Source organism: Prionailurus bengalensis, chromosome B4, assembly GCF_016509475.1.
Source record: "Prionailurus bengalensis isolate Pbe53 chromosome B4, Fcat_Pben_1.1_paternal_pri, whole genome shotgun sequence".
Classification (NCBI taxonomy): domain Eukaryota; kingdom Metazoa; phylum Chordata; class Mammalia; order Carnivora; family Felidae; genus Prionailurus; species Prionailurus bengalensis.
In genome coordinates this window covers 23720664-23735344 of record NC_057358.1, presented here as the reverse complement: position 1 = coordinate 23735344, position 14681 = coordinate 23720664, and the positions used below count along the sequence as shown (strand labels likewise).

The window sequence follows — 14681 nt, the reverse complement described above, 5'->3', positions numbered from 1 at the left end:
GCCCCATGTTCACCTGTCTTTTATAGTTGCAATGTTTACACTTCTATTTTATTTTTTTTTAATTTAATTTATCTTCAGTAATCTCTTTGCCCAACGTGGGGCTCAAAATCCCCACCCTGAAATTAAGAGTCACATGCTTTACCGACTGAGCCAGCCAAGTGCCCCACACCTTTATTTGTTTTTCATGAAAGCTGACCTCACATTTTTTTTTGTATAGGACAAACATGATTATTAAGAATTATAAATAGATATAAATAACAATGGGATTCTGAAAGTCATCATTTTCCCCTTTCTATGTTTTCAAACAAAGACACTCAAAGAAGAAACTGAGTCTCATAGAGGTTTGGAGATTTCGCAAGCAGTCTCTACACCTGTTTCCTCCGTCTGAAACCCTGTGGCAGGGAAATCACCTGTCTGAGCAGTTCTGGAGATGCCCTATGCAGTGGGCAAATTCTTTAAATGTATGACCCATATTTCTACCTAGAGTTCTACTTCAGTGGGAAGACTAGTACTGCACTCTTTCAAATGGTTCCCTATTTTGTATTTCAAAAAATTAAATCTTTTTTGACAGGGAAAGCTAACCCAGAATGCATGTTTATAAATACATTAACTGTTACTTTGTGGTTTTTTTTCTAAATTGACTCCTGACATTGATGTAAGTGTACAGAGCTTCTTGACGAAAATTTTCCACAACCTCCAGGTAAAACCTATCTATTGCTTCTCCACAGCCTGTCCCTTATATAGAAACATTTCCATTTAGGAAATGGAATAATTTAGCTTTTAGTACAGGTTTCCTCTTGGCTGACTGAAGATATAAGAATTTACTCTTGAATAACAGTCGAGTATAAAAAAAATCTAAGGGCAAACACGCTACTTATAGAAATATATAAAGAGAACTGCAAAGAAGCATCTGCTGCACATTAGAAAACACTAAATTAAAAGAGGTTAAATACAGAATATCTAGTGCTACATGCACTAGAAAGAAAAATCAAAGATGCATGAAAGATAAATAAATGGAACTGCTGTAGGGTAGTGTGAAAAAAAAATCACAGCAACCACATGTCGCTGATTTTCTAAGACAGTCCTAATTTCAAATATTTGTTCCTGTTGTGAAACTATGTGTCTTGACTTTCCTTTAGAGAAACGTGTTGCTGGAGTTTTTGAAACTATGGTGTTCCAGTAGTTTGTAGGAACAAAACAATGCCTGAAGATAACAAAACAAACACCACCACCATTTGACTTCCTCTCATCTCATGGTCTCTGCACCCTATCACTAGTCTTTTATTTTCTGAGACCCTAATGCTACCATTTAACATCTGTGGGAGTATTAGTTTCACTAATGCCTGCCTCTCAAGTCTTGCAACTTTTATCTCACTGCTAAAGCCATGCCCCAGATCTTCCAATCATAATCTCTCCTCTTAGGGTCTCTCTCCTCACCTTCACGGAGACCTGCTTATCATCCAAAGAAATGCATTTCCAGCAGCAGCTATGGATCTGTATTTTTTTCTTGTACTTCCTACCCCGCAGTCCTCAGGAAAGTGAGCGCAGGGTCCTCCTTGCTTTCTGTGTATCCCCTTCTCTGGTGTTATCCAGAATTACTGTATTTAAAAAATGTCTACTTTTTCCATAGTTTCATCCTTGCTAGCGGAAAAATTTGCCACCAGGTAAGCTGTCTCTGGAGGAAAGCAGAGTCTAGTGGCAGGAAAGTACAATAAAAACAGCCCATGAATCTAAAGAACTATCGCAGAGGGAGCAGTTAAATAGCTTGAGAGAATGCTGTGGTCAGAATGGAATTCTTTTTTTTTTTTTTTTTTAAGATTATTTTGAGAAAGAGAGAATGTACGTGTCTGTACGTGAGTGGGGGAGGGGCAGAGAGAGAGACGGGGAGAGAATACCAAGCAGGGTCCATGCTCAGCACCGAGTCTGATGCAGGGCTATTAGATCATGACCTGAGGCAAAATCAAGAGTTGGACGCTAAACTGACTGAGCCACCCAGGTGCCCCAGAAGGGAATCTTTTAATGAATGATTTGGGAGGTAGGGGAGTATCAGAAGACAGTAAAGTCATATAAAGTGAGAGAGGTCACTGGAGATAAGGGGGTTAATGTTGGATGAGGGGTTACTTTAGGTGATAAGAAGAAAAAATAAGAATGGATAGAAATACAGGAAGATCTATAGATATGTAGGTAAGATTTGGAAACAACTGATGTCTAATTGCTCCTACTTACTTTTTTCAAGGAGGAGGCATCTAACAGAAAAGAAGTTTGAAGGTATGAAGAGGGAGTACAATATAAGACTTGAAATAATCACTGCAAACAATGTTCTAATGATTGATCGGGGAAACAGTGTTATGGAATGCCCAGAACACAGCTGAGATAAGTGACATGTGTTTTAGTATGTTCATCTGATTACTTCTTTGGAGTCAGTAGTTCTACACTTTAGAATAGCATCCAAATTACCTAGAAGGCTTATGAAACACAGACTGTTGGGCCCCGCTATTCTTTTTTTTTTTTTCAAAATATGAAGTTTATTGTCAAATTGGTTTCCATACAACACCCAGTGCTCATCCCAAAAGGTGCCCTCCTCAATATGCATCACCCACTCTCCCCTCCCTCCCACCCCCCCATCAACCCTCAGTTTGTTCTCAGTTTTTAAGAGTCTCTTATGCTTTGGCTCTCTCCCCCTCTAACCTCTTTTTTTTTTTCCTTCCCTCCCCCATGGGTTTCTGTAAGTTTCTCAGGATCCACATAAGAGTGAAACCATATGGTATCTGTCTTTCTCTGTATGGCTTATTTCACTTAGCATCACACTCTCCAGTTCCATCCATGTTGCTACAAAGGGCCATATTTCATTCTTTCTCATTGCCACGTAGTACTCCATCGTGTATATAAACCACAATTTCTTTATCCATTCATCAGTTGATGGACATTTAGGCTCTTTCCATAATTTGGCTATTGTTGAGAGTGCTGCTCTAAACATTGGGGTACAAGTGCCCCTATGCATCAGTACTCCTGTATCCCTTGGGTAAATTCCTAGCAGTGCTATTGCTGGGTCATAGGGTAGGTCTATTTTTAATTTTTTGAGGAACCTCCACACTGTTTTCCAGAGTAGCTGCACCAATTTGCATTCCCACCAACAGTGCAAGAGGGTTCCCGTTTCTCCACATCCTCTCCAGCATCTATAGTCGCCTGATTTGTTCATTTTTGGGCCCCGCTATTCCAGGGTCTGACAAGCAAGTCTGTAAATGGGCCCAAGAATGTGCATTTCTAACAGGTTCCCAGGTGCTGTTGCCGCCATTGGTTTTGAGACCACACTTTTGAGAGCCTCTGCTCTTTCTCCATCTAATGATTAGGTAGAATTAAAACCCCTGAATTTGGTATATCTATATATATCTATATATACCTTTAGGAGATATATCTATATCACCTATATCTATATCTATATCATTTATATCTATATCTATTATTTATAATCTATCTATGTATATCTATATATGCCTTTAGGAGAGAGTTATACATATCTCTCTCCTGAAGGCAATCTAGATTAACTTTATGGATTCATCATCACATCACATTCCTGGGTCTCCAAATTCCTATAACAGGTTTTCAAGACTCACAATAAACTTACATATCCAGTATTAGTCACAATGTATTCCAACATAATCTTCTTTTCTAGTTGGGCACTTCCTTCATGTTTCATACAATTTCCATCCACCTTCACCACTATTCCTATCAAAGGGAATGTTCTCTGTGCCACTTTACAATAACCTAAATATTACCCATGACTCAAAGAACTTCTCTTTTATAAAGATTCCTGGGTTCTGGTCCAGACTGTTGTCCTCCTTTGTTGAACTACTATTGTAACAAGAGTCTTCACCACATAATTTTGTTTTTAATAACTTTTAACAATTTCCATGTATTTACACAAACTAATAGTAAGCTACTTGGTGAGAGGAATAAGGGTTTTATTCATTTTATGTCTCCTGCAAAACGTTCAACACAGTATCAGAGAAATTATAGATACCCAGTGGGTCTTATTTATTGTATGAAAATTTACTTATATATAACAAAGTTTATGGAAAATAAATTACAGATTGCTGCCAGCTATATATTCTTATTCACTCTATATAGACATCAAATATCATAAATATGATTTTCTTTAGAGCATAAAAGAAATTTTTAAAAGGCCTTGAATACATCTCAAAACCAAGATGTACAAAATACAAAAAAAGGCTAGGTAAATAGGCCATGCTTTCTGCTTGTTTATTCCCTACAATGATGTATTTTGAGTATTATAAAACAGAAAAGAAATATAGTGGGCTTTTCTTCACAGTAATATGGGGAAATGATCTTTTCCTAGTTTGGTTAAGTTGGATTGAACAATATAAAATAATGTCAGAGATTTATGTTGAGTAGAAATCTTATATCTATATAACTTTTAAAATTTTCATATCCATATGAAAGTCAGAATCAGATTAGTTCTACGCTTTATCTTCTGACATTGATATATACTGATACGGATCTAATTATAATTTCCGATCTCTTCTTTGATATTAATCAAAATAATGATGATTGGCTTTACATATTATCAATATAACCATTCTTTTATATACCCACATTGCTTTATTCATACAGATATCAGGCCCAGAAAATTTCTAAAATGTCTTGCCCAGAAAAATATTATTACATTTAAATTATAAACTAAATACATATTTTATTAATTAACTTCTGGCAAAATACTAAATGTGAATATTCAACCAACAATCTCCAAGTCTGGGGAGACAGAAAATAGGAATTAAACTCATGTGTTTATTTTTTACATCTGCCAAATAAAATTAAGATTTGTCCTGTGGTTTACTGAGGGGAATGACAACAAAATAATAAAAATTCGTTTTCATTATTTTTTGTATCTTTAGAGGCCTAGCTTAAAATAGCCTAATGTTAACAGCAGAAAAATTCCTGCTGATTTCTCTTCCTCATTTTTCAAAAAACCAAGATGCCAGAGAAACCCGTGTTTCTGGCCTAAGCCTTTATGTGATTCTCCCGAGTTCTCTAGTTTCTAAGTCATCAAACTCTCACTAATCCCTAAAAAGCATGGTTTCATTTTTGTGTAATACTGGACCTCCAGAGAATTCCTAATAAATTGTCTTCAGATGAAAGATAGATTAATTAATCATTTTGCAAGGAAAATCTCTACACAGGGAGTACCCTGGATCCTAAGTCTGATAAATCACAGGACCAAACCTATGTAAAAAATTTCAGCATGTCTCCTTTTTTTTCCCCAACTAAACAAATAAATCAAGGGAACAGCTACTGTTAATCTAATGGGAATACAGTGAGAAGGTGGAAAATAGAAACTCTCTGTGCAAAGAAGTTGCCTTTATTTGCTGCATTTCTCCTTCTTAATTTCCTCAATTGCATTTTCTCAACAAAACTACAAAGCTACATAACTATGAAAAAAAGAATGGGAACTCAGAAAAAGTTTGCATTCCACATGTCATTATTGTCCTTTTCATAATATTGCTTTACCAAAACCATATCAGGTGAAATTACTTTCAGTTTGGTAAAGGGGAGTGGTAAGGTTTCTACAGAAGTCTATTTTAATGCCACTGGAAAAAGGACAAGGCAAGCGCACAAACAAGTGACCACATACCAACTGCTGTCATGTAATCCCAGCGCTCAGTGAGGCACATGTTGAAGATGAGGTGATCAGATGTTTGCCCTTGGCCAATAAGTGAAATCTGCCTCTCCAAATTCTGGCAAACAGACGAAGTCCAGCCAACAAGAAACCAAAATACTACCAGGAGCATTACTGCCAGCATCCTCATGACCCGTCCACCAGTCATATACGGAATCCGTTGGGCTGTTCGTGAAAGAAACACTTTCAAAACCCTGGAAAAGCAAAACATCAAAATGTGAAGGCAAGCTTAATAGTCAGAAAGTAAAACTCCACAATATTTTATTTTTCTAGGTGAAATTTAAACCCACCCACACCCTACTTATGCAGTTTTAACACGAAAAAACCTCAAAAACAGTATTGCTTATATTTTCACTTAATTTCATTCTAGTTTTTAATCTTTCAATAGAAAAACAGATATCCTACATTAGATGCCAGTGAGTCAACAGATTTGCAAAGGATGGAATTCCTTTGAGTATGTATTAATATTTCAAGGAAAATACTCAAGATCTTAAAAAAAAAGATCCATAGGCAAACATTGCTCACACAGGGTTTCTAAGGGCTCAAAAATAGTCCTGAAAGTAAGTAGTTGGGTTTTACAATATTATACTAAGTCAAAAATTTCCTTAAACCAGTTTTTTTTAACAGTAGAATGTTACAAAAGTTATTTTCTGAAAATTCTTCTAAATGACCTCTCTCTATAATTATTTCATTACATTACCAAAAATAATAATGAAATAAAAATGAAAACAATGAGAGAGGTGTTTAAATAGGGTAACTGAATTAAGATCACCATATTAAAGAAGAGGATTGGGATGACATATAAGAAATGGATCTGGAGAAACTTAACAGAAGACCATGGGGGAGCAGGAGGGGGAAATTTAAAAACAGAGAGGGAGGGAGGCAAACCGTAAGAGACTCTTAAATACAGAGAACAAACTGAGGGTTGATGGGGGTTGGGGGAGAGGGGAAAGTGGGTGATGGGACTGAGGAGCGCACTTGTTGGGATGAGCACTGGGTGTTGAGTGGAAACCAATTTGACAATAAATTTCATATTAAAAAAAACCTAAAATACATAAATAAATAAATAAATAAATAATATTTTTTCTATGTATGCAATTCAAATGAATAGCTAGAGTTGAGACCTACTGGGTTAAGTTATATCTAAGAACTATTCCATTTCTAGTTATTGTGTGAAGGCAAAATCCAAAGTTACTGTACAGGTCCTTCCGTTTACCCATTTCTTTAACTTTATCCCCAGAATATTCTTAGCTGATTTTAACTCCCCACTCTCATTCTGAAATTTTATGTCACAAAATTGTGACTTAAAATAAACTATCATGAATGGTTCATGATACTATGGGGGTATCCACAATCAATTTCCAAAAGGCAAAAATAAATTTATTTTCCCAAATTTCTATTCTGTCCTTCACCTCATTCGTTATAAAATTTTTATGAAGTATTCCTATGAATTCTTCACAAAAATCATTTTAAGTCCAGAAATGAAACATACACACTTAAAATAGCCTAGATGTCTTATACTATTTTTTCTGTCTCTATAGACCTTCAGTAGCTCTTCCAGAATCAACACAATACACCCAGCAAAGAAATTTATTTTTTAGCAGACTTTTATTTATCCTTCTTTCCCCTATATCTTTAACTCCATTGTCCTTCAATGTCCTTCAACTAACACACAGCATGAAGTTATTTAATACTGAATAAAATACCCTCAACTTTGCTGTGGAACAATGTAGCAAGATATGTATAAAAAAGAGTACAGCAGAAGACCTCTTTATTCTCCACTCAACTAGTTTATCAGATTAAGGGTTATTCTCCATTCTCTATGTAAAACATACTGAGTACTGCCCATGTCATGCTAAATGCTAGCAGTGACACTTAACTTGCTACCTCTGTCTGGTATGCCTCAAACACTTCGACTCCAATCAGTTGAATTGCTACTTGTTAAGAATCAGTTGTATGTGTCCCCAAATCGTGCCCAATTTTATCAATTTATATAATTTAACCAAATTATAAATAAAATAATTACACATGACTGAAACAAAAGGAGACTTATTTGTATAAAATCTGTCTTGAAAGCTTTGGAAAGACTCCATGTAGGTGAATCATTAAATAAGCTGTTAACCTAGGGGAAAGTGAGGAAACTTTAATATATTGGGGTGGTCAAAAAACATAAAAATCTAGAAAGATTCTATGCTCAGAATGCTTTAAAAAATCTTTAGATTTGTGGTCTTATTTATTTATTATTATTATTTTTAAAATTTATTTATTTTTGACAGAGTCAGAGTGCGAGCATGAGCTGGGGAGGTGCAGAGAGAGACAGGGAGACAGAAGCACAGAGCCTGAAGCGGGGCTCGAACTCACAAACTATGACATCATGACCTGGGCCAAAGTTGGATGCTTAACTGACTGAGCCACCCAGGCACCCCCAAGTTGTGCTCTTATTTAAAGAACCAATATTGTGAACAGTAGATAATGCACTACAGTAATTTATGTTAGAAAGAGAACAATGCACTCCAAATGTCAGACCCATAGTCAAATAAGGGGCCTATTTAAAAAACATTGGTAAATGATAATTTGTGTGTTTTAAATTATAGTCTCTTATACACTTTACTTTAATGCCTTTCAGTTTTAAACGAGTTTATCAATTTATTGACCAGTGACTAATCCCCATAAGAAAGACTTCTACTGTAATTAGCAGATCAAAAAATTCAGAGAACTCTTAGAAATAAGAGAATTTTTTTTAAAATTAATGTGTTTTGCCAGTTCCAGTCTTATTTTCTGCAGGAGAAACTTGCAGCCACTAGGTACACATAATTGTTTCTGGTCATACCTGGATGAATTCTAAATTTTGAATGACTAGGAGCTTAAAAGAGGAAATCTGGCTCATTTTTATGGTCTTCTATATTTTGGCTAGGCAGAAAAAAAAAAAGAGAATTGTTCTAATTCTAGACACAATTTGAATTGAAATAGAATTATAATAAATATTTATACAGTGACAATCATATACTGGGTATCATGCTAAGCAACATGGGAAGAATAAGATACAGTTCTAGAAGCTTACAATCTAACTAGAATCAAGTGTAGAAATAACTACCATATAAAACAGCATATATTCTACATTGTATGTACCTAGTAAGTCTAATAACCTAATAGAATAGGTTATATTTGGCCTGGACTTCAATGGATACCAACAGAAATGGAGGAAAGTGGAGAAGATATAAGGAGATATTCTAGCTTGAGAATAACATAACAAAGTACAAAGCAGGAAAAGTAAGTTGCATTTTGCAGAGGAAATCTCTATGATCCCACTTTGATAATCTTTTAATCAATAAATCTGAATTCTAAATTATTAGAAAATTTCATGTTTTCCAGGTGATGTCTTGGGTATTTATTGTATAGTCTGAGAATTCAAGATTATCATAGATCCCATAATCTCATTTCCAGAGAGGAAAAACCAAAGCCAAAGGCTTCATGGGTCTCCTGTTATTAGTTTTATTGGCTTTTGAATACTAGGAAACACACTAACACAATTGTGCACTTCAGTCTGAGCATTTCAGGATATTGGGTTTTGTAAAATGGAAGAAGATGAATTTTTCTAGCATTGTTTTCAAATAAAATGAGAAAATTCTGCCATATCTTTAAAAAACAAGCTCTTGTTAGTTTATATGGGTTCACTCCCTAGATAGCAACTTCTAAAAATGAAATCCTTAGATATGCATTTATATGAAATACAGCTGTAGGAAAAAAATACAATAATTAAATTTCTTAGATTACTTTACTATTTTTTTCATAGATAAATCTTTAGGATACCATCTGTTCAGAAGGTTTCACTGTTTCTGAAGGAAAGCAGTAACATATACAAGAAGATTGCAAGAAATTGACAGAGTTTAAAAAGGCATATTTAAAGAATATATTCAGTTCTCATTATTAATAGTAGATAAATTCATGGAAATGATGTTGTAACAATGAAAAGGGCAACCCAGGAATTGGCTGTCACTGGAGTATCTGTCTCTACTTTTTCACTTCCCACACATTTCTGGTTTGGGCTCATAAAACTCCACTGTCAGGACTTGTACTTCTCCAAGTATCTAATTGATATTTGTACTCTTTTTTTTTTTCTCTCTCTCTCTCCAGCTTCCAGCATGGCTAAAGCACTTGGCTTCCATTATGTCACATCCTCTTGATTTTCTTCCTATTCCTCTGTCAGCATCTTTTTAGTTTCTGATACAGATTCTGCTTCTCCAGTCTTCCCCTTAAGCGGTAGTGTTTCCCAAGGACCTCCTAAATATAGCCATCTAGATCTATTTCTTACTTTAAATATTGTACCCAGGGAATTCCATTGACACCCCTGTTTCAGTTATCTACATGCTGGTGAGACCCAAATCCATATCTTCAGTTTAGATCTCTCTCCTGAGCTCAAGATCTTTCTACTCAGTGACCTACTAGACATCAACAGGTCCCCAAATGAAATTATCCCTCTTTCCACACCTTCCTCTAGCCTACTTTTCTCCTGTGTGACTTATCTCAATGACTAGTATCACTTAATTATTGAAGCAGAAACCTAGGAATAAACTTTAATTTTTCTCTCTCACTTACATTCCAGACATGAAATGAGTGATCAAGAATTTAATTTCTACCTCTTCAATATCTTTCAAATCCTTCTCTTCTTCTCCATCTTCACTGCTATACTGGCTCCTGGTCATCAACCTGCTCCTAGAGTAGCTTCCTAACTAGTCTACTTACTGGTCTTGCCTACCTTCAATCCATACTCCACACTCCACACTGAAGCCACAGTGGTCACTTCTGATCATGTTACTCCCTGTTTATAGTGCTTCAGTGGCTTCCCATCCAAATCCTAGCTCCTTAATATGGTAAAAGACCTTTAAATGCCTTTGAATATTGGTTCCCCCTTGTCTCAGCAGCCTTATCTCTCACCACTCTCCCTTCCCTATAGACCTGCAGGTCCCTGTGGACTATATCTGAACCTTTGCCCTCAGTTTTCCTCACTGCCCCCCCCCCCCCCCGCCCCATGCCAACACCTAATTTTGCTAATTTCTACCTATTATTTCAAGGTTCAGTTTAGATGTTGCTTGCTCTAGGCCACTGGTTCCCAAACCGGTATCATCAATATCATCTGGAAACTTGTTAGAAATGCAAATGCAGTTATCTACCTGCTCCCAGGTTCATTATAATTTAGTAAACATACATCAATAGGCAATTAAAATACGATGGTTTTGGGGAATAGTATCAGCAAAAATGATGGAATAAAGAACCCACAAGTCCATCCACCCATAAAAACAATGAATAAAGTGGCAAAAACTATTAGAATCAACTTTTTTGGAACCCTGGAAAAGAATCAAAAGCTTATAGCAACCAGGGGGATGCTTAACCAAGAGAAAAACAACTGAATCTGAGTAAAAAGTTTTGTGACATTTTAACATACTGTTCTATCCAGTGTCCTATCTCCCACTCCCCAGATCAGTGGTGGACTTGAAGACATCCCCCATTCTCATCACAGGCAACTAGTACTAGGCAAACAAAATACACCTTTTTCTTAAAAAATTGTGGTTGTTCATTTTGACCTTTCTGGTGGCTCTCTGGAGGACTAGTTCAAAAGGCCTGCCTTTATTTTTTTTTAATTCCAGTTATATTAGTTTCAAGCGGACAATATAGTGACTCAAGAAGTCTATTCATTACTCAGCATTCAACATGACAAGTGCACTCCTTAATCCCCATTACTATTTCACCCATCTTCCCACCCACATTCTCTCTGGTAACCTTCAGTTTTTTCCCTATAGTTAAGAGTCTGTTTCTTGGTTTATCTCTCTCTCTCTCTTTATTTCTTTGTTCATTTATTTTGTTTCTTAAATTCCACATATATGTGAAATCATATGATATTTGTCTGTAATTGACTTATTTTGCTTAGCATTATACTCTTTAGCTGTCTCCATGTCATTGTAATTGGCAAGATTTTATTCTTTTTAATGCTGAATAATATTCCATTGTGTGTGTATATATATATATATATATATATATATATATTGTGTATATATCCATATATACACAATATATATATTGTGTATATATCCATTCATCTATCAGTGAACACTTAGGTTGCTTCCATAATTTGGCTATTGTAAATAATGCTGTGATAAATATAGGGTATGTATCCTTTCAATTTGTATTTTTTATTTTTGGGGTAAATACCAGTAGTGTGGTTACTAGATCATAGGGCAGTTCTATTTTTAACTTTTTGAGGAACTGCCATACTGTTTTCCACAGTGGCTGCTACTAGTTTGTATTCCACCAACAGTGCAAAAGGGTTTCTTTTTCTCCACATCCTCACCAGCATTTGTTGCTTATGTTTTTATTTTTAGCTATTCTGACAGGTGTGAAGTGATATATCTCACTGCAGTTTCGACTTGCATTTTAAAGTCACCCAACTGGAAACCCTCCCAAGGCTGAGGGTCACTTGACTAAAACATTTAAAGGCAAATGGATTGGTTGATGTCACTTGGGGCAAGAGGTAACAGTTAGGACAAACTATAGACTAAACAAAAATGAATGAAGGCTGGGAAAGAGATATGCTGGGCAAAAAGGGCTTTGAAAAGTTCCCAAATATTCCCGGGCATCTAAAAAGCTGAAAAATACTCAGAAAAGACCCAAGAAGGCCCTACCTAAGTTCTCATATCCTGTTGACCCGAGGCTCTGTAGAAGCAGGAAGTCTAAGGCAAAGTGGTAAAGTGCTTGACTGAGTGTTGAAGACATGTCCCAATATACACATACACACACAGTCCATGTGCAAAAAATAAGAAATTTAAAAGAAGTTTTTATTTGTTTCAGACTTTAAGGAAATCTCTGTTAAATAACTAGCTCATCACTAAGTCAATAGAACAGAGACTTCAGTGGCTATACATAACAAAGGATACAGATATTACAGAATTAGCTCAGAAAAGCCAGTAAACAAATAAACAAAAGCAACTACAACAAGAAACAACAGTAAATGCTGGGGAAGATGAAGAATCTGATTCCAGATTTACCACATCATAATATTCAAAATTTCCAGTTTTCAAAAAAAAAAAAAAAAAAAGAGACATGCAAAGAAACAAGAGTATAATGGCCCCTATGAAAAAAAAGAAATGAATAGAAACTGCCTCTGAGGAAGCCCAGGCGTTGTACTTATTAGACAAAGATGTTAACTGTACTAAATATGGTCAAAAAGCAAAAGAAACCATGCACAAAGAACTAAAGAAAGAATGATGTTTCACCAAATAGAGAATATCAATAAATAGAAATAAAAAGGAACCAAGAAGAAATTGAAAAGTTGAAAAGTACAGTAACTGAAATGAAAAATTCTCTAAAAGGATTTAAATTCTCTAAAAAGATTTGACAATGTAGAAGGAAGAATCGGTATATTTGAATATAGGTCAATTGAAATTGTACAGTATGAGGAGCAGAAATGAAAATAAAATGAAGAAGAATGAATAGAGCCTGAGATACCTGTGGTACACTATTAAGAATATTAGGATTTACATAATGGGAGTTCCAGAAAGAGAAGAGAAACAAGCCAGAAAGAACATTTGAAGAAATAATGACTTAAACTTCTCAAATTTGACAACAGACTTAAATTTACATATTTAAGAAGCTCAAGTAATCAAAGTAGGACAAATTCAAAGAGACTCACATTAAGACACATTATAATCAAACTGATGAAAGCTAAAATGAAGAGAAAATCTTGAAAGCAACCGGAAAAAAGTTACCCATTACATACAAGGGATTCTTAATAAGATTAAGATCTAATCTCTTATCAGAAACTATGGAGGCCAGAGGGCAGTGGGATAACGTATTAAAAATGCTAAAAGAATGCTTGCTTCAGCAGCACATATACTAAAAAAAAAAAAAATGCTAAAAGAAAAAACAAACCTGTCAACAAAGAATTCTATTTGGCAAAACTGTCTTTCAAAAATGAAGGAAAAATTAAGACATTTCCAAATAAATAAAATGGAAAGAGTTTACCATTAGTAGATATGCTCTATAAGAAATACTAAAGGAAGGGGCATCTGGGTGACCCAGTTAAGCATCTGACTCTTGATTCTGACTCAGGTCATGATCTCGTGGTTCATGAGTTCCAGCCTTGCATCGACTCTGTGCAGACAGTGAGGAACCTACTCAGGATTCTCTTTCTCCCTTTCTCTCTGCCCTTTCCCCACTTGTGCATGTTCTCTACCTCTCTCTCTCTCTCTGTCTCTCTCTCTCAATAAATAAATAAACATTAAAAAAAAGAAATATTAAAGGAAGGCCTCTAGGCTGAAATAAAAGACACTAGGCAGTAACTGAAATGCACATGAAATAATGAAGAACATTGGTAAAGGTAACTATAGAAATAAATCTAAAGGTAAGTATTAATGTATTTTTGGCTTATAACTATTCTTTTTTTCTTATATAAGTTAACAGGCAACTGTATATAGAGTTATAAGTATAAATCTATGTTGATGGTCACACAATGTTGAAAGATTATAATTTGTGACACAAAGTAAAAGGGAAGCAGAGTGATATATGGCAAAGGTTTTGTATAATATTGAAACTAAATTGGTATTATTTGAAACCAGGTTTTTATATATTTAGAATATTAATTTTTTTAAATGTTTATTTTTGAGATAGAGACAGAGCATGAGCGGGGGATGGGCAGAGAGAGAGGGAGACACAGAATCCAAAGCAGGATCCAGGTTCTGAGCTATCAGCACAGAGCCTGACGAGGGACTCGACCCACAAACTGCGAGATCATGACCTGGGCCGAAGTGGAACGTTTGACTGAGCCACCCAGGAGCCCCTATATATTTAGAATATTAATTGTAGAATGTGAATTGTAATCCTCAGGGCAACTATTAACAAAACAACCACATACAGAAATAGATGAAAAGGGAATAAATATGTAGAAATGCTCTTACCATAAGAGCAGGTAGTAATGAAGATATTGAGGAATAAA

At 35.4% G+C, this 14681-nt stretch overlaps 1 protein-coding gene across 1 annotated transcript in view; it reads right to left on the bottom strand.

Annotated features, from left to right (window-relative positions):
* GPR158 (G protein-coupled receptor 158) overlaps positions 1–14681 on the bottom strand; it is a 421143-nt gene that overhangs the window by 24581 nt on the left and 381881 nt on the right. The window contains exon 7 of the mRNA XM_043564334.1: positions 5651–5889. Within this exon, the coding sequence (XP_043420269.1) occupies positions 5651–5889 (239 nt within the window). The remainder of the gene's footprint in view (positions 1–5650; positions 5890–14681) is intronic.